This window comes from Heptranchias perlo, chromosome 10 (genome assembly GCF_035084215.1).
Source record: "Heptranchias perlo isolate sHepPer1 chromosome 10, sHepPer1.hap1, whole genome shotgun sequence".
Lineage (NCBI taxonomy): Eukaryota > Metazoa > Chordata > Chondrichthyes > Hexanchiformes > Hexanchidae > Heptranchias > Heptranchias perlo.
This window is the reverse complement of record NC_090334.1, coordinates 54,076,447-54,103,409: the sequence shown is the minus strand read 5'-3', so window position 1 is coordinate 54,103,409 and position 26,963 is coordinate 54,076,447. Positions and strand designations below refer to the sequence as shown.

General features: G+C 41.9%; 2 protein-coding genes across 4 annotated transcripts in view; one reads left to right on the top strand and one right to left on the bottom strand.

The window, feature by feature from the left end:
• Positions 1-9,497, top strand: part of LOC137326782 (brain-enriched guanylate kinase-associated protein-like) — a 32,020-nt gene extending 22,523 nt beyond the window's left edge. Inside the window, exons 4-5 of the mRNA XM_067992177.1 lie at positions 3,376-3,483; positions 7,862-9,497. Of these exons, the coding sequence (XP_067848278.1) occupies positions 3,376-3,483; positions 7,862-9,244 (1,491 nt within the window). The 3' untranslated portion in view covers positions 9,245-9,497. The remainder of the gene's footprint in view (positions 1-3,375; positions 3,484-7,861) is intronic.
• A 4,910-nt stretch (positions 9,498-14,407) lies between these two features.
• wdr25 (WD repeat domain 25) overlaps positions 14,408-26,963 on the bottom strand; it is an 88,004-nt gene continuing 75,448 nt past the window's right edge. For all 3 annotated transcript variants that reach the window (XM_067991799.1, XM_067991800.1, XM_067991801.1), the window contains exons 5-7: positions 23,501-23,671; positions 22,561-22,701; positions 14,408-15,537 (exon numbers count right to left, since the gene is read on the bottom strand). In XM_067991799.1, the coding sequence (XP_067847900.1) occupies positions 15,316-15,537; positions 22,561-22,701; positions 23,501-23,671 (534 nt within the window). In that variant the 3' untranslated portion in view covers positions 14,408-15,315. The remainder of the gene's footprint in view (positions 15,538-22,560; positions 22,702-23,500; positions 23,672-26,963) is intronic.

The window sequence follows — 26,963 nt, the reverse complement described above, 5'->3', positions numbered from 1 at the left end:
GGCAAGTAACATTCGCGCCAGATAAGTGCCAGGCAATGACCATCTCCAACAAGAGAGAGTCTAACCACCTCCCCTTGACATTCAACGGCATTACCATTGCCGAATCCCCCACCATCAACATCCTGGGGGTCACCATTGACCAGAAACTTAACTGGACCAGCCATATAAATACTGTGGCTATGAGAGCAGGTCAGAGGCTGGGTATTCTGCGGCGAGTGACTCACCTCCTGACTCCCCAAAGCCTTTCCACCAACTACAAGGCACAAGTCAGGAGTGTGATGGAATACTCTCCACTTGCCTGGATGAGTGCAGCTCCAACAACACTCAAGAAGCTCGACACCATCCAAGATAAAGCAGCCCGCTTGATTGGCACCCCATCCATCACCCTAAACATTCACTCCCTTCACCATCGGCGCACTGTGGCTGCAGTGTGCACCATCCACAGGATGCACTGCAGCAACTCGCCAAGGCTTCTTCGACAGCACCTCCCAAACCCGCGACCTCTACCACCTAGAAGGACAAGGGCAGCAGAAACATGGGAACAACACCACCTGCACGTTCCCCTCCAAGTCACACACCATCCCGACTTGGAAATATATCGCCGTTCCTTCATTGTCGCTGGGTCAAAATCCTGGAACTCCCTTCCTAACAGCACTGTGGGAGAACCGTCACCACACGGACTGCAGCGGTTCAAGAAGGCAGCTCTCCACCACCTTCTCGAGGGCAATTAGGGATGGGCAATAAATGCCGGCCTTGCCAGCGACGCCCACATCCCGTGAACGAATTTAAAAAAAAGGTTAGGATCACACTTGCAAACAGAACAGAGATGTTCGGCAAAGCGGTCTTCACATTGTAGAGAAGACTGTATTGTGATCATTAGACTGGATTGGAAGGATTACACATGAATTGCTGTGTCACATGGAAGGAATATTTGGTGCCTTAGGCATTGGTATGGAAAGATGTGAATCAGCAAGTATTGTATCTGTTATGGTTGTGCAGGAAAGTACCAGCGAAAGGCAGCTGGTAGTCAGCATTATGGAAAACAAACAAGGGTATCCCAGAGGGAATGGTTCCCCTTTAAAGCAGAGACAGAAGTGGAGAGGAAGATATCCTTAGTAGTGAATTTTTGTAGGTGATAGAAATGGCAGGTGATCTGGCAAATGTGGAAGCTAGTAGAATGGAAAGTGAGGACAAGGGGACCCGGTACTGGAAGAGGGGAGTGAAAGTGGAGACATGGGAAATGGATCAAACATGGCAAAAGTCACTGTCAACCTGAGAAAAAAAGTCGTTTCAGAAGCTCTGTATGGATAATGCAGTCACCAGAGTGGATATAACAGGAACAGAGAAACTGGGATTAAGAGATAGAGGCTTTACATGTAACAGGACAAAAAGAAGCATAATTTTTCCTAACATTTAAAACTTAGATAGCTGCGCTATTGTCTTTTTTGGTGAATGACCAAGGGGTATATAAATGCATAGGAAGGGAATAGTACAAAAAGGGGCCCACTGCTGTTGAAAACAGAATTGCAATGTGTTCACACTGCCCTTTCATCACTGCACCTGATAAAATTTTATAATTTAGCACAGCTGCTAAAAATTCTATGTTTTGGTGTGTTCTGTTCTGCAGATCTTTTATTTGAAATCAAAACGCTGAACAGTGTATTTTGTTAAAAATGGATCTGACCTTAGCACATGTCCCCTTTGCTAATCCTTAGCTCACAGTCTGTGAGGAAAGAGCAGAGTACAGTGCTGTTTTTAATCAAGTCAATAGACTTCTAGTAGGTGTCCATGAAAAGCTTACAGCTAGAGGAAAGTCCAGGAAGGGAAGTGTCAGCAATTGACCAAGTATAGGTGAGAGGGGTGAATGGAAATTGGAAGTGAAGTGAATTAAATTCTCCAGCTGAAAGAATGTAATGGAGAAACAGGCCAGAGAGGGGCCTGAGTAGAATCAGAACAGAGTGTTTTACATATCCTACAAAAAGACAGACATAACTGGATTCCCATAGTGACACCTTTTATCAGGATGAAGTGAGTGAAGTTAAAAGAGTTGTTCAGTGTGAGAAGAAATCCAACCAAGCAGAGCTGGATGAAGACTGGTTGGGCTGCTGTTCAAGGAAGAAGCAGAAGTCCTGGTGATCATCCTGTTAAGGGATGGAGGTGTTGAGAGACTATACATCATAATGAAAAGGAAACAAATGACAATTTCAGGTTCTCCGGCCTCAACGTGGCAGAAAGCACAGATAAGTCACTTCTGAGAGGGAGAGGGCTCTTTCTCAGGGAAACTGTAACAATAGTGTACTCAGAAAAAACTATTTAGATGCTTAAGCTTGAATATTGTTTTGTCAGGTTAACATTATTGAAGCATTACACAAATTCTTTTCAAGTGTTTCCAGCTTGCTGTGTTTACCAATTAAATAGAAACACAATGCCAACTAAATGTATTTGAATTTGCTGCAGTGCTTTAATTGATCCATGATTCTTTGCAATAAATACAACATAATCTGGATAAACTTTAAATAAATAAATTTGAAAGTTAATCTCTTGACAAAGCTAATCACAATGAAAACAGTGCATTATTATTTTACAAAGCATTGTTATTTTGTTGTTTAATCAAATATTATAAAATATTCCTTGTAATTAACTAGGCAAAAAAATGAGCAAATAGTTGACTGATCAGCTGTGGGAAATCTTCAAATATGAGATGGATAGAGTACAAAATAAATATACCCCCTTTCACTTTATAAGAATATATCAAAGAAGAACAGTTCTGGTCACCCTATTATAGAAAGGAAATTATTAAACTAGAAAGAGTGCAGAAAAGATTTACTAGGATGCTACCGGGACTTGATGGTTTGACTTATAGGGCGAGGTTGGATAGACTGAGACTTTTTTCCCTGGAGAGTAGGAGATTTAGGGGTGATCTTATAGAAGTCTATAAAATAATGAGGGGCATAGATAAGGTAGATAGTCAAAATCTTTTCCCAAAGGTAGAGGAGTCTATAACGAGGGGACATAGATTTAAGGTGAGAGGGGAGAGATACAAAAGGGTCCAGAGGGGCAATTTTTTCACTCAAAGGGTAGTGAGTGTCTGGAACGAGCTGCCAGAGGCAGTAGTAGAGGCGGGTACAATTTCGTCTTTTAAAAAGCATTTGGACAGTTACATGGGTAAGATGGGTATAGAGGGATATGGGCTAAGTGCAGGCAATTGGGACTAGCTTAGTGGTATAAACTGGGCGACATGGACATGTTGGGCCAAAGGGCCTGTTTCCATGTTGTAAACTTCTATGATTCTATGATTCTAATATATATATATTTCAAAAAGACTAGCTAATTTATTTTACGCAACATTTGACTCTGTCCATTGTTTATATACAGGCTCAACTACACGAAGAGGAAAAAAGGAATCTCAGCCATGAAATAATCACTTTAAACAATCATTTAATGGAAGCCAAGATAACCATAGATAAATTAACAGAAGACAATGTAAGTACCTGTAAACAAACACATCGTCAGGGCCGCACATTTACCAAAACATAAAGCAATGTGACCCTGAATTTAGTCACCATTTCCAGCGCATCCTTCGTGCTGGAATGATGTTGTGACATTTTGAGGCCTCCAAATTTGGTAGGACCTACTTACACCAGGTTTCCATCCTGTAATGGCAGCGGCGTCATTTTCAGTCGTGCCTGGGAACGCCCCGTGATCTGCCTGATGATTCTGCAACCATCTAAGTTAAATAAATTAAAACAACAGGAATAGCCAAAATCATTGATGTTATGCTCCCAATGCATTAAGGGTAAGCAAGAACCATATAAATGAGGCAAATCTGTTACCACTATCAGCTGATACTGATGGAAATGCTTCTAGTTTGTAGCATAGAGAAGCTTTAAAGAGTGATTTCTGGAGATTGAAGGAATATTTTGGAGCAATTTCTTTTGCAGTTCACCTGTATAAAGATAGACTTGCCTCTGGTAGCCCGAGTCTGGGAAATTTTCACCTCTACCCAAAGTAAGAGGTTTTGAGTCAGCAACATGAGTTTCCCAATAGGCATTCCCTTGTTCACCATTTTAATGGACGAGAAGGAATACAGGAGGAGGCAAGGAGAATGATGCAGCATCTAAGAACATAAGAAATAGGAGTAAGAGTAAGCCATACGGCCCCTCGAGCCTACTATGCCATTCAATAAGATTATGGCTGATCTTTGACCTCAACTCCACTTTTCCGCCCAATCTCCATATCCCCTGATTCCCTTAGAGTCCAAAAATCTATCAATTGCAGCCTTGAATGACTGAGCATCCACACCCTTCTGGGGTATAGAATTCCAAAGATTCACAACCCTCTTGAGTGAAGAAATTTTTCCTCATCTCAGTCCTAAGACAATGTCCCCTAGTTCTAGACTCTCCAGCTAGGGGAAACAGTCTCTCAGCATCAACCCTGTCAAGCCCTCTAAGACTTTTATACGTTTCAATGAGATCACCTTTCATTCTTCTAAACTCCAGAGAATATAGGCCCATTCTATTCAATCTCTCCTCATAGGACAACCCTCTCATCCCAGGAATCAGGAAGAGGATGTGACCACAAGATAATGCGCTCCACAAAGAGTTTATAGATCACGCAGATCTTATGAAGATCTCAGTAAGGACCTCTTCATGAGAAGACCATGGTTCATGGAACAGATTGTAGGAGAACTATGTAAGCTTCTGCGTGAAGACCTGCAGCCAAGATCATCTGCTCAAACGGCTTTATCCATGGCTGTGAAAGTAACCACTGCACTCAATTTCTATGCCACTGGCTCCTTTCTAACAGCCATGGGTGGACCACTGTAACATCACCCAGGGTGTCATTTTGACATGCATTCCCCAGGTCACTAACACAATTTTCAGGAATCTGGGGAATTCATACAATGTAGGATGTCAGCAAGGCAGCAACATAATACGGCTATCCAGCTTTAGCAAGTTGCTGATTTCCCAAAGTTCAGGATGTAATAGGTGGCACACAAATAGCATTGTGAGTTCCTACAGTTAGCCCTTTGAACTTTGTGAATAGAAAGGGATTCTACTCAGATAGTGTGTGAACAGCTCCAAAGACTTCTATAGTCAATATAATAGCCTGTTGCCATGGTGCCTTCGTCCTCAGGAATTCAAGCCTCTCTGATCTGTTCAAGGAAGAGAGTCAAGTGTGCAGATGGCTTTTGGGCAATAAGGCTTACCCCTTGCTTCCATGGATAATGACACCTTTGCAAGTGGCAAGAACAGAACTTAAGGAGCATTACAACAAGGCGCATACCTCTACTAGAGTGGTCGTAGAGAGAACTATAGAGGTCTTGAAGGGTCAGTTTCACTGCCTCGACAGAGCAGGAAGGACACCGCAACATGTCCCTGAGCATGCCTCCCTAATTTTGGTAGCGTACTGTGCCCTGCACAACTTTGATATCCAGAAAGGCCTGGATGTGGAGATCCTGGGGAAGCTGCCCCAGTTGTTTTCGAGGCAGAGGAGTATGGAACAGAGTCTTATGAGGACCATCCCTCAGAGGATTTCTCAGTGCCAGCTGCAAATAATTAATGAAGCATTTTCATCTGTTTAATTTTCTCTATTTGTCACCGCTGCCATTACTCAATTTCTCCCATCTTCAGGTCAAGTCTAACTTTTCAACACAGAATACAGCTTAGAATCAAAGAATCATAGAAAGGTTACAGCATGGAAGGGGGTCATTCGGTCCATCGAGTCCGCGCTGGCTCTATGCAAGATCAATCCAGCTAGTCCCACTCCTGCCCTATCCCTGTAGCTCTGCAATTTTTTTCCTTTCAAGTACTTATCCAGTTCCCTTTTGAAAGCCATGATTGAATATGCCTCCATCACCCCCTTGGGCAGTGCATTCCAGATCCTAACCACTCGCTCAGTAAAAAAGTTTTTCCTCATGTCACCTTTAGTTATTTTGCCAATCACCTTAAATCTATGCCCTCTGGTTCTTGACCCTTCCGCCAATGGGAACAGTTTCTCTCTATCTATTCTGACTAGACCTTCATGATTTTGAACACCTCTATCAAATCTCCTCTCAACCTTCTCTGTTCCAAGGAGAACAATCCCAGCTTCTCCAGTCTATCCACGTAACTAAAGTCCCTCATCCCTGGAATCATTCCGGTAAATCTCTTCTGCACCCTCTCTAAGGCCTTCACATCTTTCCTAAAGTGTGGTGCCCAGAACTGGACACAATACTCCAGTTGCTAGCGAACCAGTATTTTATAAAGGTTCATCATGACTTCCTTGCTTTTGTACTCTATGCCTCTATTTATAAAGCCCAGGATCCCGTATGCTTTTTAAACCGCTTTCTCAACCTGCCCTGCCACCTTCAACGATTTGTGTACATATACCCCCAGATCTCTCTGTTCCTTTACCCCTTTTAGAATTGTGCCCTTTAGTTTATATTGCCTCTCCTCATTTTTCCTACCGAAATGCATCACCTCACATTTTTCTGCATTAAATTTCATCTGCCACGTGTCCTCCCATGACACCAGCCTGTCCATATCCTCTTGAAGTCTATCACTATCCTCCTCACTGTTCACTACCCTTCCAAGTTTTGTGTCATCTGCAAATTTTGAAATTGTGCCCTGTACACCCAATCCAAGTCATTAATATATATCAAGAAAAGCAATGGCCCCAGCTTCGAACCTCACTGACATTATACCTCTTTGCACCTACTAAATCCTGCAAGACATAAGAATCACAAATAACTGAGCACGAACTAAATGTGCCTTTTCTTTTATTACAACAATCTTATTTGTGAATTCAAGTCGTCCTACTACTCCTTCACACCATGCTTCCCACGGGTTTCTTATTATGCTTTGCTTTCACCTCTTCTTGTGTTCTCCTAGGTCCAACCTGAGGGCCAGTATAGCTGAGAGGAGGTTGGCAGCTCTCATGCTATAAAAGGCTCATGGAACTGAGGTAGCCCTCCTCTCATGACAGCTCTGTGCTGGGAAGGACCTGCTGTGGGCTATCTCTCTTGAGCATCTGTCTGGGCAGCCTGTTCTTGCTTTCTGTGTGCTACTATCATGGAACTCTGAGGGGATAGGCTGGATCCCTGGCATGCACTAACATCATGCAGGTTGACTCTAGCCATCACATTCTACTGGGCCCAGGATCTTCGTGTCTACCGATCAGCGGATTGGCTGGTCTAATGGCTACTATAAGATCCTTAAAGTCCTATGTCCTGGCCGTAAGAGCCTGAAAACCAGAACACATGGTTCTGTCTAATTTGTCCCCTACAGCCTCCAGGTCTTCAGTCTGTGCTTCTGTGAAGGATGAGGCAACCATTGGTTCTGCGTCACTTCTGAGATGGGTGATTGTACAGATTCTAATAAAGCTGCCACATACTCCATTGATGCCTGCAATGAGGAAAAAGCTTCCATGATGTTACCGCAAATAAGGACTGTACACTCCTGAAAAATTCTCAGGATGTGGGTGACGCTGGCATGGTTTATTACTCAGAGGTGAGTGTTACCACTTGTGGTTACTTGTGCAGTGCTATGTAATGGCACAGAACTGCTGCTGAAATGAGTGCAAACCAGCTACTCTTGCACTATTTCATGTATGCCACTACAACTCCTCACAAGGCCCATCATTGTTGAGTCTTCAGCTATCTCAGGCTGCACTCTGAAATTCTCCAGCAAACTCTTCCATCTTGCTCCATCTCTTCACACCTTCAAACATTTCCTTAAATTGATAGAACATTGATTTTTTTGCATGTTCTCAAGTGCTAAGTGGAAGTCAACAAATTCCATTGATGTGTCTGTACTGTGCTGTATTCATTTTTGTAACCACAGTTTGTGGCATTGCCTGACCATTTGTTTATTAACCACAGCTGCCAACAGAAATTCAAGAACGAGTCAGAGTCTACATGGAGAAATTTGGATGTGGTCTTCCTGGGGCTGCATGTCATTTATCCTACTCAGACACCCGAGCTAAGGTTTTAGAAAAACCTGAACCAACCAGTTTACCAGGCTCCCCCATTCCTGCCTCGCTCTCAAGACAGATTATACACGGCCATTCGGAGGATACTGACAAACTTGATGGAAGGTCTCCATGCAAGGCTAATTTATATCGTAGTGACTCAGCTCTTTATTGCCCTGCAGATCAAAGAAGAGGCAGAAGGCAAATTAGAGATAGGTATGGTAGAAATGTTGTTTATTTCCGAACACAGAGCTTTACAGATAGTTCTACAGAAGCAGAGGGATTTAGTACAAGTCTCTCAAGTGAGTCTCTTCCCAATTATGCCACTTCAGTACCAGGTGCCTCCAGCTGTCCAAGCTGCACCTTAACAGCTGAGAAGAAAGCGACCACAAAAGCTAAAACCACCTTGAATCCCACCCAACAAGTTGCATTTATTGGTTTGAGAGATGACGTTTATGAAAGAAAGTGCAATACTTCACAAGAGCAAGGAAACAACAAGTCTAGTTTTGTTCAGGCAAGTCCACTACAACAAGTCACAGATGTGGCACATGGTCATCAGGATGGGACTCAGCATTGCTGTGCAAGAACTCTTCCAGCACACTTTAGTGATTCACTGCACTTGTCCAGGATGAGTACTCAGTTTGTAAGGGTCCCAAAACTATATAATGATCAAAGGAATATGCATGCTCCAGAAAAAAATATAATGGGTCAATGTAGGAAAGTCAACATGCATTACTCAAATACATCTTCATACAGGGTTTCCGGAAAGATTTCATCGAGTAGCCATACAGAGCGGCAACTAGGTAGTAGTCTGATGAAGAAAATGAACAACCAAGTGAACCAGTTTTTCACTACTTCTTCTAGAGAAGATAATTTTCATGATGGAGAGGATAACAACCAAAGTAGCTTTGCAGAGACAAGCTTTGGAACCATGAACTGCCAACCTAGTTCAGAAATTGATTACAATAATGATCAGAAACAAGTGAGTCTCTCTACACCTAGGCACAAAGATACTGAAGGAGACCCTAAAGCTTTTCTTGGTGAAAAGAGCACAAGTCAAGCATGCATCAAAAATACAAATAATGTTGCTAACATTAAAAAATATGTTGATGTTGCTCCAAACAGTTCAATAGAATCCTTGCGCCGACAACCCATTAAATTATTAGTGGTCCATAATGTTCCCTTGGATGATGGTGTTTTAAATAGAAAACAAGAAAAATCCTCAAAGATAAGCGGCCTTTACAGGAAGGACAGCCTCACAAAGGCTCAGCTTTATGGAAACCTGCTAAACTAACTGGGCAAAGTCTATGTTAAATCAATGATGTTGAAATAATGAATTGTATGCTTGAATGTAAAACTTCACAAATGTGTACCATATTAGTGCAAATGACATGAATGTGGTTGCAGACTTCCTAAAGTATTTAACTGGAATATTTTATTCTTACATGGAGGCTAACAAGCAATTTCTATGATTTTTTTATTCCACCAGACCAAACAAGTTGGTTAATTTTTGAATTGCTATGTGGATTTTCTTTGCCAAAACAAACTGTGCCGGATTTCTTTCTATTTTTTTCACTTGTATACAGAGAATGACAAAGCTGTCTGCATTGTGTACATAAAGATATTCTCCCCACTACTGAATAAATAAGATACAGAATGTTTTGAAAGTGCTTAATTAAGAGACCTGCTAAGGTCAATTACAGACAAAGTTAGTACAGCTGTTGATGTAGCTACTGGTTGCTCCTGTAACTCACAGGTGCATGTCTGCTGCTCCGGATCTGAGATCTCCTGCTTGCCTATCCACTTTGTCCTGCTTTACTCACCCAACTCGTCTGATAGCTTTCAGACTACCCTTCCTTTTCGCACAAATCTCCTCCATGATATACTGTGCCATGTCCATTTCTGGGCCACAAGAAGGGGGACCCGATGAGGGGAGAGGGGGAGGGCCGGAGTGGCAGCAGCCCAGGTTGGTTTTATGGAATCTGTAGGAGCAACTCCTGCTCCTCCCGGCCCCACATAGATAAAGAGGAATTTACTTTTGGGATCTTCTTCGGCTGGGCTGCCAGCTGATATTGGTCAGAGCGTGCACGCCCAAAAATGGCTATCAGAGTCCTATGTACGTCAGACTACCACCTGACTCAGGGGGTCGCTCCAGCCGTCTAGCTGTAGACCCTGGGGAATATTGCCATGGTCACAGCAATCTTTGCCCACCGTTTTCGGGGTAGTACCACCCCGTTTCTGCCAGGTGGGAGGGCTGAAAATTCGGCCCATCCTTTCTCCCTAGAATTCTCTCCCAAAAACAACTTCAACTTTATAGTTGCCTGCCTTCAAAAGCCTCCTAAAAACTCATCTCTTCAACTATGCCAATGATCTCTCGCTTCATAGTCCTTCCAACCTTTTTCCTGCTTCTTGTCCTACTTCTTCTCCCTTGTACAGTGTTCCGATGTGTTCCTTTACGTGAGGAGTGCTATATAAATGTTGAAGTGAAAGGCGGAGCAGGCTCAAGGGGCCGTATGGCCTAATCCTGCTCTTATTTCTTATGTAATATCAATTATTTCTCTGACTTTATGAGTGCTAGTCAAAAAATGCATACTTTAAACTGCTAAAAAGGACAGTAACTGTGTATTGCTTCGTCATATTGATATAGCACAAGCTGATCGCAAATGATTATTCTCCACTCCTTTTTGTTCTATTCCATTGTAGCTGCCTTTATCTATATGCAAAGTGTTCTGCAAAATATTTTGTTTCCGACTTATCTCACATATAAATACAAAATCTTGATCCAAAAGTACAGTGCTATCTAATTATTCCATCTGAAAACCAACGAAAGGATAGAGGCGCATAAATGGGAATCAACACGTCATTAAAAACAATAAATTGTCTCATGAATCTACCAGAACCTTTCAACAAAATATCTTGATTAATAGATGAGAGATAACCAGTAACACATGGCGACGTAACAAGGCACGGAGCAGAGTATGTCAGCTGACATATAAAATAGGAAAAATAATAAACATAAGCAAACCAACCCTTTTAGTGGGCCAAAAGAATCACTTTTCTTCAACAGGCTTTTTCTTTGGATCCTGGCCAGCTATCCAAGAATAAATCATCTTTTTCTTCTGCCTAGACTTTATTGGCCTCTTTCTAAACAGATCTTTCCAACTGACATCACAACATGTGGGTCTTTGTTGTCTCCTTTCCTGTCTCACAAGATGTTGGGGCTCAGCTCCTGATCTCTCCTCCTGTTGATGACTGGCCACAAGAGCTACTGATCAAGCCTGCTACTGTCTCATTCCGCCCGCCCCCAGCAAGCATGGGTCTCCTGCTATTCTCAAAATGAATGGGATTACATTGACATAATGGCCCCAATATTTCCAGGGAGGCGGGGAGTGTGCGGGAGAACGCGGTAGCGCTTACCTTCTGAAGCCAGCAGCACCCGCCTACCTTTCGCTGCTGGGTTTCCCGAGACCTGTGAAATCTGGTCGTCAACTGTTAAATTTAAATCAGGCTCCCAATTGCACTGTGGGAGCCTAATTTAAATATGTTAATGAAGTGTCCCGCCTCTCCAATACGGGACACTCGCACGGCTCGAAACCTGCTGCTGTAAAAACAGTGACAGCCACGTAGTAGCGAGTTGGGGACACGTTCCCCATTTTTTAGGGTTTAACCGCCCTCCCCCCCCAAACATTCTCTGGCTGTTGTAGCAATTTCAATCTCTTAGGAGTTGGATTTAACTTAAAGGTCACAACAGCAATAACCAGCATTTATATAGCGCCTTTAATGTAGAAAAATGTCCCATGGCACTTCACAGAGGCAAACCAAAAAAGGAGATATTATGAGGAGTGACCAAAAGCTTGGTCAAAGAGGTGGAGACGTTGACCACCAATTGTAAGGTGAAGGGAAGAGGATTATGCACAAAAAGGAAAGGTGGGGAGAGAGAGGGGGGAAGAGAGAGAGGGGGGGGAAGAGGTAGAGGGGGACACAAGAGAGAGGGGAAGGGGGGAAGAGAGAGGGGGGGAAAGAGGGAGAGGGGGGGAAGAGGGAGGGGGGGGGAGAGGGGGAGACAAGAGAGGGGTGGAGAGAGAGAGTGGGGGGGCGCCGAGAGCGGGGGGGGGGGGGTGTCGCCGAGAGCGGAGGGGGGTGCCGAGAGCAGGGGGGGGGCAAAGAGAGATGGGGGAGGTGAGAGAGACGGGGGAGGTGAGAGAGACGGGGGAGGTGAGAGAGACGGGGGAGGTGAGAGAGACGGGGGGGGGGGGGGGGGTTTAAAGAGAGGAGGGCTTGGGAGGGACCTTGGTCCTTGGACCAAACATGGACAAAAGAGCTGAATTCCAGAGGTGAGGTGAAAGCGACTGCCCTTGACTTTGCAAGGCAGCCTTTGACCGAGTGTGGCATCAAGGAGCCCCAGTAAAATTGAAGTCAGTGGGAATCAGGGGGAAACTCTCCAGTGGTCGGAGTCATACCTAGCACAAAGGAAGATGGTAGTGGTTGTTGGAGGCCAATCATCTCAGTCCCAGGACATTGCTGCAGGAGTTCCTCGGGGCAGCATCCTAGGCCGAACCATCTTCAGCTGCTTCATCAATGACCTTCCCTCCATCATAAGGTCAGAAGTGGGGATGTTCGCTGATGATTGCACAGTGTTCAGTTCCATTCGCAACGCCTCAGATAATGAAGCAGTCCGTGCAAGCATGCATCAAGTCCTGGACAACATCCAAGCTTGGGCTGATAAGTGGCAACAGTCAGGCAATGACCATCTCCAACAATAGAGTGTCTAAACACCACTCCTTGACATTCAAGGGCATTACCATCAACATCCTGGGGGTCACCACTGACCAGAAACTTAACTGGACCAGCCACATAAATACTGTGGCTACAAGAGAAGGTCAGAGGCTGGGTATTCTTTGGCAAGTGACTCACCTCCTGACTCCCCAAAGCCTTTCCACCATCTGCAAGGCACAAGTCAGGAGTGTGATGGAATACTCTCCACTTGCCTGGATAAGTGCAGCTCCAATAACACTCAAGAAGCTCGACGCCATCCAGGACAAAGCAGCCCGCTTTATGGGCACCCCATCCAGCACCTTAAACATTCATTCCCTCCACCACCGGCGCACTGTGGCTGCAGTGTGTAGCATCTACAAGATGCACTGCAGCAACTCGCCAAGGCTTCTTCGACAGCACCTCCCAAACCCGCGACCTCTACCACCTAGAAGGACAAGGGCAGCAGGCGCATGGGAACACCACCACCTGCATGCTCCCCTCCAAGTCACGCACCATCCTGCCTTGGAAATATATCGCCGTTCCTTCATAGTCACTGGATCAAAATCCTGGCACTCCCTACCTAACAGCACTGTGGGAGAACCTTCACCACACGGACTGCAATGGTTCAAGAAGGCATCTCACCACCACCTTCTCAAGGGCAATTAGAGATGGGCAATAAATGCTGGCCTTGCCAGCGACGTCCACATCCCATGAATGAATAAAACAAAATATTTGTCAACTGAATCCCACTTCTGACATTAGCTTTAAGCGCATTGGGACATTTTACTAGGTTAAAGGCTCTATATTGTTGTTCTTCAAAATATTAACACTTTAAGTAATGCTTGCAAACCAGGATTACACTAACTTCCAGAATGTCTATATTAACCAGATAACTATCACCAAATGCCAACTGTTAGTTAATAGTGATTAAAATCACGATCACAGCCTGCATACAGAGGTTTCAATTGCAGTAATATAATTTGCAGCAAATGCGTATGACAGCAATAAACTTTCCTTTCAGCAGAACCTGACTATCCTACTTTTCCCAAAGAGCACACTTGCCAGATTACAAAATTTATTTGAAGCAGGGCTTTTCTTTGACATCTGTGATAATTTTCCACAAATGAATTTGCTTTGTTTTCTTATTTTTTCCCCCAACTATAGCCTATTCAGATTGACTTTTTAATCACAGAATCGAAATTTTACAGCACAGGAGAAAGCAGTTTGGCCCGTGGTGCCTCTGTTGGCTCACTAAAAGTACTATCCATTTAGCCCTATTCCGCTGTCATTTCCTTATACTCTTTACAGAAATGATTCCAAGCTTAATTTATTAAAAAAGCTCTGTGTCATGATAAATCATTGTTTTAATGCACTGACAGGACTAATTCACAAGGCTTTTCTATCTACAGGCAGTATTATTTTATAATGGTTGAACTAAACTGACACTGACCTTAATTTGATCCCATAATTTACCAGGTTCCAACAGGACATTATTTCTGAATATACTGCATAATGCAAAGCAATCTCTGCAAACTGTAAAAGGAAACTGAAGGCTCAAGCAACTAAATGGTAATAAAAGAAACAGCTGGCCCTCATATGGCTAATATACCCAAATATTAAAGAAAGGTATGAAATAGTGAACTAAAATAATATAACAACTTTTGTTTCCACCTTCAAATCAAATAATTCATAATTTATTCAATTGTATGAAAACTTTGATTTTAATATTACCAGCTTCAACAATTAATTTTATATATTTCACAAAACAAGATTTGTCATTGAATCAGGCGATCTTGAGTTGCTGATTAGCCCAGCAAGCACATGGTTGTCCTTGTTGACTCTTCCATTCTGTTAGTCACAGGTTGGCCATAGAGGTCTGGTCAGCATCTCCAGACATTGTTGAACAACATAACCAAAGTAGCATTAAAATGGATTCACCTGCATTACAGGTAATGGATCAGTGTCATCTAGCGACGTATGGTGACATTCATGGTACATTGTTGATGTGGGAATAGACAGCAACAACATTGCATGTCGAAGGTTATAAATACATACGGCATCATTCTTTTGAAATTATAGTTGCAACGGTGTTCCTAGGATTCCAGCTTCTGTAGTGAAGAATTCACTGCTAAATCAAATGTATGCAACTCAGACCGACAGCTTGTTTAATATCGTAATCTGTTGATATGTTGGCTCATTTCACTGCTTCAGTACTTTTTAAAACACTAAATTATCACTAAATGGAATCAGTTCCCTTCGCCATGACCACAATTTAAGTGCCTAGGACAATGTACATATTCTGCACGCTTAAACCTTACCTACACCGCAAGAGTCTGTGTATATGGGCCTCAATCCATCTTTACCACTAATCTAGTATGCAGATTCTTCAGGCTTTTTTGACCCTCATATTTCTGCATACCTGATAACAAACCTAGTAAACGTGGCTGAATTAATCAGCAGAATATTCGTGAATAAAGGGCAATGAATTTTGCATTTTGCTAGTTTTCTCGGAAAGTGAAACATTTTTTGGGATTAAGGGACAGACTAATGAACGATAATACCCACTTACAGCTCAAGTTCAGCTCCCACTTATTGCTCTTTTACTGGCGATCACTGCCACACTTTGATTTCTCCACTCCAGTCACAAGTTGCAATAATAGATGGGTGTACAGGGTGAAACGAAACATCAATGCAGGCCTGTTCGTGGGCAGGCAAAGTATGAATTACTTTTGAATTCAGATAGTTGTAAAAACAGACTGTCCCATCAGCACTTCCTGTGGCAATTAGAGCCCCATCAGGTGAAAATTCACAGCCCACTGCATATCCTTCCACCTGTAAAATATGGAGAAAATTAATTTACCAAATACGATGATGATGGTTAATGAAGCCCAGTCAATGCAGATGTTTTCACGATAGTGCTATATGTTGAAGCAATATGCAAAACTAAATCTAAATATTTAAATTGCCAGATCTCCTCTATGTGTAACAAGGTATCCATTTTGAAACAGAAAACAGCACAAGTTTAGCAGCTCAAGCTCTTTAAATAGTTGAAGAGGTTCAACTCCCAGAACTATCTTCAGCTGCTTCATCAATGTCCTTCTCTCCATCGTAAGGTCAGAAGTGGGGCTGTTCACTGATGATTCAGTGTTCACTTCCATTCGCATTCCTCAGATAATGAAGCAGTCCAATCCCACATGCAGCAAGACCTGGATAACATCCAGGCTTGGGCTGATAAGTGGCAAGTATCATTCACATCAGACAAGTGTCAAGCAATGACCATCTCCAACAAGAGAGAGCATAACAACCACCCTTTGACTTTCAAGAAACTGAACTGCTCCAGCCACCCTAAATGCCGTTGCTACTAGAGCAGGTCAGAGGCTGGGTATTCTGCGGCAAGTGGCTCATCTCCTGACTCCCCAAAGCCTCTCTACAAGGCGCAAGTCAGGAAAGCGATGGAACACTCTCCACTTGCCAGGATGAGTGCAGCTCCAACAACACTCAAGAAGCTCGTAACTATCCAGGACAAAGCAGTCCACTTAATTGGCATCACATCCACTGGCTTAAACATCCACCATCGGCGGACCGTGGCTGCATCTACTGGATACACTGCAGCAACTTGCTAAGGCTTCTTCGGCAGCACCTCCCAAACCCGTGACCTCCACCACCTAGAAGGACTAAGGCAGCATGTACATGGGAGCACCATCACCTCCAAGTTCCCCTTGAAGTCACACACCATCCTGGCTTGGAAATATATCATAGTTCCTTCATTGTCTCTGGGTCAAAATCGTGGAACTCCCTACCTAACAGCATTGTGGGAGCACCTTCACTACACCGACTGCAGCAGTTCAAGAAGTTGGCTCACTATCACCTTCTCAAGGACAACTAGGGATCGGCATTAAATGCAGGCCTTGCCAGTGACGCCCACATCCTGAGAACTAATTTAAAAAACTGTTCATCACTCCAACAGTTTCCTTAGCTGGGAGAGTATCAACTCTTACGGGCCTGCACAGATGCAAAGAATACAGAAAGACCAGTTCACCTCACTAAAACCACACAATCCAGCAACAGCAAATGATGCAGGAATCTATAATCCAAACAACCATGCGCAGGTAAATTGCTTTGAATTGGAAATAATTTTTAAACTAGTTTCTCCTATGTCAAACATTAATGAGTACACGATGAATTTGTAATTTGAAATGGCATGCTGTGCCAAATCAGATCATTCTGAGCTAACACTAGCCAGAGTCCCAATGCTGTCCACGATCGCAGAGATAAACAAGAGAAAGTGGTAAAAGCAGAAGAGTAAGAAAGGGAAGGGGGAAAAGGGAAAGTGCAAAATGAGAGCAGTGAGAGAAAGAGTGAAGGAGGAGAGACGACAGGTGAAGGAGAAAAAGGGGAGAGCTAGAAATTGAATGAATAAATGAATGAATGAATGAAGATGCACACAAACACATTCAGTTAATCTGTGGCATTGCACACAGGGAACCAAGTCCAAAAGTAGTCACGTGATGTGGAGTAGGAGGACGTGGAATAATTTAACCAGGGTTCACAGATCTAATTTAATTCTCATTATAAAGTCATACATTCTATCCTTATTTTTATATAATATTTTGATTTTATATTAATATATAGCTAAATGGCAAAATCTACAGCAATTTGGGAAGCAGAGAAATAGAGTTAGTTGGAGCATAGGGTTTCTCTGCAGGATAGGTTGAGGAGCTGGGTGATGCAGAAATGATGTGCTATAGCACCAGTAGGAGTCTGTAATGACAGTGTGACAAATTTACATAGGCAGTTCCCATTATAAATGCGGACATAAATTTATAATGGTAAAGTTGACAGGAAGTGTTCAGATGTAAGTATTATAGATAAAGATAGAAAAGTAAAGAAGAGTGATAGAAAGGTGGATAAAAACAAACATTCACAGAAAGAGAAAATATTACAGAAACTGCAGCAAGGGAGGAAAGGAGAGGGGGAGAAAAAAAGCATAGAAATTAGAAAGTGAGCAAGACAGAATCTGACAGAGAGTGAGAGAGAGAGAGAAAATAAACAGACATCTAGAGAGAGAAAAAATACTACAGAAACTATGGAAACAGGGGCAGAGATAAAATACAGAAAACACAAGTAGAATACAGAAATCAGAGACAAAATATTACAAAAACTACAGAGAATTATATAGAATGTACAGCACAGAATCAGGCCATTGCTGGGGTTTATGCTCCACATGAGCCTCCTCCCACCCTTCAAAATCTAACCCCATCAACATACCCTTCTATTCCTTTCTCCCTCATGTGTTTATCTTGCTTCCCCTTAAATGCATCTATGCTAGTTGCTTCAACTACTCCTTATGGTAGCGAGTTCCACATTCTAACCACTATCTGGGTAAAGAAGTTTCTCCTGAACTCCCTGTTGGATTTATTAGTGACTATCTTATATTTATGGACCCTAGGGTCCAGAGGGGCAATTTTTTCACTCAAAGGGTGGTGAGTGTCTGGAACGAGCTGCCAGAGGCAGTAGTAGAGGCGGGTACAATTTTGTCTTTTAAAAAGCATTTGGACAGTTACATGGGTAAGATGGGTATAGAGGGATATGGGCCAAGTGCAGGCAATTGGGACTAGCTTAGTGGTATAAACTGGGCGACATGGACATGTTGGACCGAAGGGTCTGTTTCCATGTTGTAAACTTCTATGATTCTATGATTCTAGTTCTGGTCTCCCCCGGAAGTGGTAACATCTTCTCTACGTCTACCCTATCAAACCCTTTCATAATCTTAAAGACCTCTAGCAGGTCACCCCTCAGTCTTCTCTTTTCCAGAGGAAAGAGCCTCAGCCTGTTCAATCGTTCCTGATAGGCATAACCTCTCAATTCTGGTATCATCCCTGTGAATCTTTTTTGCACCTTCTCCAGTGCCTCTATATCGTATTTATAATATGGAAACCAAAACTGTTGATAGTACTCCAAGTGTGGTTGAATCAAGGTACTATACAAGTTTATCATAACTTCCCTGCTTTTCAATTCTATGCCTCTAGAAATGAACCCCAGTGCTTGGTTTGCTTTTTTTATTGTAAACAATTTTACAACACCAAGTTATAGTCCAACAATTTTTATTTGAAATCTACAAGCTTTCGGAGGCTTCCTCCTTCCTCAGGTAAATGACATTTACCTGAGGAAGGAGGAAGCCTCCGAAAGCTTGTAGATTTCAAATAAAAATTGTTGGACTATAACTTGGTGTTGTAAAATTGTTTACAATTGTCAACCCCAGTCCATCACCGGCAACTCCACATCATGCTTTTTTTATGACCTTATTAACCTGCGTCGCTACTTTTAGTGATTTGTGTATCAGTTCCCCCAGATCCCTCGGCTCCTCTACCCCATTTAGACTCTTATTTTCCAAGGAGTATGTGGCCTCCTTATCCTTCCTACCAAAATGGACCACCTCACACTTGTCCATATTGAATTTCACTTGCCAATTATACACCCATTCTGCAAGTTTATTAATGTTTTCTTGTATTTTGTCGCAGTCCTCCTCAGTATTAACTATAACCCCAATTTGGTGTCGTCCGCAAATTTTGAAATTGTACTTCCGATTCCCGAGCCCGAATTGGTTATGTAAATGGTGAACAACAGTGGTCCCAGCACCAATCCTTGTGGAACACCAATTCCCACCTTTTGCCAGCCTGAGTAACTACCTTTAACTCCTACTCTCTGTTTTCTATCTTGTAGCCAGCTTGTAATCCATTCTGCTACTTGTCCCCTGACTCCACCTTAATCATGATACTATGCGGTACCTTATCAAAGGCTTTTTGAAAATCCAAATATATTACATCTACTGCATTACCTTTGTCTACCCTTTCTGTTACTTCTTCTAAGATTTCAATAAGATTGGTCAAGCCTGACCTTCCCGTTTGAAATCCATGCTGACTATTCTTTATTACATTTTCGGTTTCTAGATGTTTTTCTATTACATCTTTGAGTAAAGATTCCAATATCTTTCCTATGACTGACGTTAAACTAATTCATCTATAGTTCCCTGGACTTGTTCTATTTCCCTTGTTCCATCCTCATCCTCTGAAAATCAGCTTTTTTCCAATTTATTACTTTGCTCTTTGTCTTACTTATGTCCTTCTCAATCTTTATCTTAAACTTTATTATGTTGTGATCACTATTGCCTAGATGTTTCCCTATCCTTACTGCTCTTATCTGTTCTGGTTCATTTCCCATTACTAGATCCAGCAGTGCTTCCTCTCTTGTTGGGCTTTTTACATATTAGGTAGGAAAAGAGTCCTGCACACATTGTAAAAACTCCATTCCCTGTACCCCTTCACCTACCTCTTCTTGCCAGTTTATTTGGGGGTAGTTAAAGTCTCCCATGATTATTATTCTATGTCTTCTATTCATTTCATATATTTGTTTACATATTTCTTCCTCCACCACCTTTCCACTATTAGGTGGTCTGTAGTATACCCCTATTAGCGTGATCGATCCCTTCTTGTCTTTTACTTCAATCCCTATGGATTCTGTTTCTATCTTTCTATTAGTTATGTCCCTTTTTTCTACTGCCATTATGTTATCTCTGATTAGTACAACTACTCCACCCCCTTCTTCCTTCCCTATCCTTTCTGATTAGGTTATAACCTGCAAAACTAGAATAAGCAGGATGATTGGTTGCTGTTGGGAGCTTTCAGTGGGCCCAGATCTTAAAACAATGTATCCTCTAACTCGCCATGAACAATAAGACAGGAGTTCCACTTGTACATTATTTCTTCTTTATCCTATTGGTTATTTGTTTCTTACTTTACTTTTCTACTGTGCCACTACCTCTGAGCTGGGAGTTGCATCTTTGACACCTCCAAAAGCCAGTTTACAGTTAAACAGAGACCAAATTTTGAATGAATTGATCATCCGAACAACCAGTTCAAACTGATGATGAAGGTAAACTGATATGGGACACTTAATTGCTCAATGACCTTTCTTCCCAGTGGTCCAAAAATACTGGTTCCACCAAAACAAATTATCCCATTAGCATTGCCCTGAGAGTTAACTCAAATAATAAGCAGAGATGATAGATCTAGGTATTTGCAGCCTCTGGTAAAGATTATTAATACATGTGGTGCTGACTACAGCAGAACTGTTTAAAATCTAACAAATAAAATAATGCATTAAAATAAACTATATCCATTCCCATCACAAATAGAAAAAAAAATATTATGTGCAGCTTTTTTTTCCCCTGGTTGATTCTTTCACATACGACCTAATGTCAGAATTAATGTCTGCTGGTTTTTTGATGTGATTGCCAGGAATAAAGCAGAATCAATATTGTAACAATACACACCAAGGTCAGATGTGCTTGCAATTTCAAGCTTGTTTTTACAACATGTTGGGTTTTAAAAGTCAAACAGTTAACACAGATCGTTAATAATGTAACTATTCAGCGTCTGAATATCACCTCAACATTGTTGCAAAGAATTACAGTTAACAATAAGTTATAATCACACTAGAGAAAATGCAAAGTATATAATATTTTAAATGAGGGAGAAAAAGAGAGACATATCGGAAGCAGAAAGTGAGATAGTAGCGTGACACTAAGAGCAGACAGAAACCTGCATACAAGATGACCCTCCTAATTTCAACCCCTGTGACGTCAATTTCTTGCCTTATATTTGAGTATAAATAGTACACTTAGTCCCTTTTAGCTTAATTGCTCCTAACAAAAAGTATGAGTTGACCACCGTGTCATGAACTCTGAACCTAATATGCCACAAAAGTGGTGGGATATAGGTTGCACAAATGATCTCCCACAGACTGATTTTGTCTTAGGTGGGCCACTGAGGGGAGGCATCAAGTGGAGATGACATACTTCCCTACAGTGGCGTAAACAGGAATTTTTTTTATTCGGGGTGTTTGGATATGAGCTTGCCAGACCAAAGAAAACTACTTCAAAAGATCTAATTTTCAAATAGGAATTTTATAATAAGGTTCAAATAGAAATATTATTACTTTCATTAATCTAACAATTCACATGAAGCAAATGAAAAGAAAAGTCAGACTAAAATTCTAAAGCACAAAGTCCAAGTGCTGATTATATGTCGCTAGTCTATCAATAACTTTGCTACTTTTCACTGCAATAACCCAGTGAACATTTAGAAGCACAAGAACAACAAATCGGTTTTCACTGGTCAAACTGCGGAACAGACTAGCTCTGGAAGAGCATCCATTGTTTTCTGTGTTCTGCAAGTGATCTAAGGCACGTTCTTTCAAAAGAAGGAGTGGTCCAATTAAAAAAAAATTGTAGAAATTTCAGGGGGTGTGTGAACTCCACGAACAACCCTCCCCCTTCCTGCCATTGCTTCCTCAGAACGACAGATGAAAAATCAGAGGGAATCATGCCCTAGCAGATAATTTCAGAGCAGCATTGGTGAATATGTGAACATGCATAGTATACGAACATCCTAACAAGAATAAGGGAGAAAATATCTAACTTTAACAAATTGAATTAAAAAAATCTGAATGAGGTAAAAGTGTCACTTAAGCACATATTTCCAATAATCTAATTATGTTATATGCAGCTACCCTGTTAGGCTGTGAAATTACATTCAGTAAAGTGTAAGAAATTATTTGAAGATTTGTCAGTTGATAAAGCTGTAGATAACATTGTTTTGTAAACAATTTCTATGCTATGTAGCTATTAAATGATCTGTTAAATATTAGCCTGTTACATCATCGTAATAGCTCACTGAAGATGGTGCTCTTGGTGAATTTTATTGACAAGTCAGAAAAAGAGGCATTGCTGAACAGGACAGTGGTTTCTGTTCAATACTTTTTCTCCAATACTAAAACAATCTATTAAAAAAGTACCTTATGCCCTTCATATCGTTTCCTTTTATTCATCCTGTATGGTCGCTGGGTAGAAAAAAGCACCATATAGTTGCCATTGGTTTGAGCAACAAAGATAGATTCTTTGGGATGAGCAGCCATACACGGGATGGTGTATCTTTCCTATGGGGGAGAAAGGAATTATAAAATCTCTATTAAATTCTGTGCAAATCAACAATAGAGATGCCTCGAACGATTTTAGCAATGAAATAAAGGCTACAATGGCCATTTTCTTTAGGGAGTTTGTAATTTAGCTGTTTTCAGAGAAATAGGCTGACAGAATTTCTTTGGTATGGAACAAATATCACTTTTAAACATTCTCACTGGCCTCTTATTTACCATTTCTGACCAGTGAGCTCAGTCTAGATTGACAAATGGCAGTAAAAATGTATTTTGATTCCTAGACAATAGCAAACCATTTATCTTATGATAAATGAACCTTTCTGCCTTCAAAGTGCACTTTTCAGCTTTTAAAATCTGCACTTGTTATGTTGTATTGCATTCTGGAAAAATAATTTTCTGTCAGTTTCTATTATCAAATACTGCAAAAGTATAATTATCCTTTCACAATGCATGAAGCTAGAATAGATTAATTATTTTTAGCAGTTGCCATACATTGACATGATTGATGGATGGTTAAATATTATCTTGTTAACTTGCTAGGACGTGGTTTCCTATGCCACTGGAAAAGTCAACTGCAATAGCGCTATTTCAGATCACATTAAAAGACTGAGATTCAATTGGAAACATTTTGCTGCAGTACAACCAGCAGTTGCTACAATTAATTGGACAATCAAATGTCAACAGCTCAGTTGCAGTGTTTTACCCTTCTTGAACTCCAAGTACCTGCGTGGTGTGACTTAACTGAAAATGCTTGATTCAACATAAGACATAAATGAAAACATATATGTGTTGAGCTTACGTGGAATATTTGATTGGATACTCTTGCGGAAGTCTGGAAATCCCAGGCAATGATTGTTCGGTCAGCTGAGTCTCTGCTGACAGCATCTGTGCTCGTAAGAAATTCTTTTCCTCCCGGAAGAAAAAGAATGTCGAGTGTTTGCTGTATTCCAGCATTGTATTCATTCACCACCTGGAATAAAATAGTCAATACAATTTATGGGCCATATCAAAAATGTCTATTACCCCTCATCCCAGACACATGGAGAGCTCCGATAAAATATTTTTTCTTTGCAAAGAGTGATCAGAATTTTTGAAAAGTATACTTTCTATATATACACATTGGGAGAAGTACAAATAAGTGTTTACTTACAAATGGACAAAAATTATATTTTGAACTAGACGGCTTTAAATTTAAGAGTAAATTTTCTGCTTCTTAAAATTAATGAATGCAAGGTCATGGGCAGAGGGTGCACAATTGCTTGATGTGTGCAGGGAGTGCACTATTAGCAAATTTGCTGACTTATATTGTCTGATTTCCCTGGGTATAGAGTGCTGGGAGAGTCTGACTGGGGAATGCAGAGCACCAGAAAGATAGGTGGAGCCCCATAACACCAGGTCTCCACCCCCACTGCGCTGCTTTGAACTTCCTGCAACACTATTTTAGAGGCCCACATCACTGTGCCAAAAACAGGTGCTGGAATGTAAATTAAGGGTTATATCGCATTTGTGACATCACAAAGACTTGCGACCAAATTTCCTGATTTTGCAATGGTCACAGGTTGTGTGCAAGTTGCCCAGATAAAAAGAGGGTGCTATCAAAAAAAATGTTTTTTTTAACATTCTGAGCCTTGAGTTCGCAAGAATTTTAAAGTAGAGGAACTTTGCAGTTACTAAGAATACTTCATTTTTGTTTTGCCATTCTAGCCATTAAAGGGATTGTGTCTCCTGTACGCTTTGGCTGCAATAGGTAAAACAGTGTCAAAGCTGCATGATGGGGCTCGTTTGGAATCTCTCTTTACATGTGCAACCTGGCTGAGGAGGAGGAATTGGCAGGAATCTGTGCATGTACAGCTGGTGAGGCACCAGCGGAGGAGAGCACCAACTCAGAGGTACCCAGCTGAGAAAGTTTATAGACTGAGACTGACATTGCTGGACCATAGTGAGGGGCAATGCCTCTGGAGGCTCCCGTTTAGTAGCTAAGTTGGTAACATGCTATCACATGCTGAGAGGGGACTTCCAATCCCAGTCGTGAGGCACCACCATATTTCCTCCGCGAGTTCTACACCACTGGAGGTTTTCAGGGGACCACTAGGGACATATTGTATGAACTGTGCATCAGTGCAGACACTAGGTCATGGGTGCCTTGTTTGTCAAGGCAAATCGAGACATTGTCTTCTGCATGAATGCCAGGGAGCAGCGAGCTCGTGCTCTTGACTCCTACCATCATGCTGGTTTTCCCAAGATGCAGGGCCTGATAGAAGGGACCCGTGTAGGCCTATGTGCTCCCGCAAAGAGGAGTGCCCCTTACAAGAATCAAAATGGGAATTACTCGATCAAGGTCCAGCTAGTGTGATTATGTAGGTGAATGCCAGATTCCCTCAGGCAATAAACCATTCCACCTTTGTTTGAAGAAGCAAGAGCTCTGCCACTTAAAGAAGGCTTGACCTGAACGTACCAACAAATTGTGGACTGAGAAGTAGTGGAAGCTTTTTAATACTGAATTGTGCTAGGTGGAAAGTTTATGGTGGAAAATTAGCCTTCTAGTACATATATGGCATAAATACATTAAATATAGAAAAGAGATGCAAAGTAATTTGTATTTCTATTTATTAAATTCAACCAACATTAAAATGTCCTAATGCAAGTTTGCCACCACTAATAAAAACTGGTGTGTGTGGACTTGTGTAAGCAAGAATTCTACCTGTCAGGGTATATTTAGTGAGCCCTTTTTAAACATTTCTGGAAGGGGACATACTTTATAATGAAAGTACTATTTTCTCACTTCCCAGGATGACATTCCCTTTAAATGAGCAGTCCTATCTTGAATCTAGCCAAAATAACATTTTAAAATAATTACTTTATTTAAATGTATCAGTTACCTACTTCCCTAATGCCACAAGTTCAAACCATTTAACTTTTAAAGAACAGCATTTATCCCTATAAGACAGGCCTGGTCAGTAAAAACCAACAGGAATGAGTGGCTTCCTTTTGCTTAAAAGATTTTCAGTTGTGATTTGTTGTTGTTTTACGAGTATGACATGTGAGCCAATCAGATGAAATGTTTGACACTTTGAAGTGTGATGGACATATTAGATGTAAGACTTCTAATATATGTATAATTGTGTTGATAGTCTACAAAAATCAATGCATTAATATAGTAATGATTTAACATTTAGGAATAAAAGGTGACACATGAATTGCTTTTGTGACTTTTTGTGCTCTTCAAGATGAAGGATGTCCAGGAAAGAAATCTTTTTCAACTGGGTGCCCTGTGGCAGCATCAAGCAGCCCCAAGTACAGTATATGTGAGTAAAGCCACTCTACTCTGCACCAGAAACCTGCCTTAACCTCAGCGACGGAACTTCATTTTCCCCATTCATCGTTTCCTAAACTAGCCATTCTCATTGGATTCACTGTGGAGCATCCGCGATGCTGAGACTATCGTGGATAGCACGTTCAATGAGGTGGTCACACCGCAGGTAAAGAATACGCAGGCAGAAAGGAAATGGGTGACTGCCAGGCAGAGTAAAAGGACTAGGCAGGTACAGCAGGAGTCCCCTGGGGCCATCTCCCTCTCAAACAGATATTCTGCTTTGGATACTGTTGGGGGAGATGGCTTATCAGGGGAAAGCAGCAAGAGCCAGGTTCGGGGCACCACAGGTGGCTCTGCTGCACAGGAGGGGAGGAAGAAGAGTGGCAGGGCTATAGTGATAGGGGATTCAATTGTAAGGGGAGCAGATAGGCGTTTCTGCAGCCGCAAACGTGACTCCAGGATGGTATGTTGCCTCCCTGGTGCTAGGGTCAAGGATGTCACGGAGCGGCTACAGGGCATTCTGGAGGGGGAGGGTGAACAGCCAGTAGTCGTGGTCCATATTGGTACCAACGACATAGGTAAAAAAAGGGATGAGGTCCTGCAAGGTGAATTTAAGGAGTTAGGAGGTAAATTAAAAAGCAGGACTTCAAAGGTAGTGATCTCAGGATTACTACCGGTGCCACGTGCTAGTGAGTATAGGAACAGGAGAATAGACAGGATGAATGCGTGGCTGCAGGGATGGTGTAGGAGGGAGGGATTTAGATTCCTGGGACATTGGGACCGGTTCTGGGGAAGGTGGGACCTGTACAAGCGGGACGGGTTACACCCGAGCAGGACCGGGACAAATGTCCTCGCGGGGGTGTTTGCTCGTGCTGTTGGGGAAGGTTTAAACTAGAGTGGCAGGGGGATGGGAACCTGAGCGGGGAGTCAGAAGGGAATAAAGTTGAGA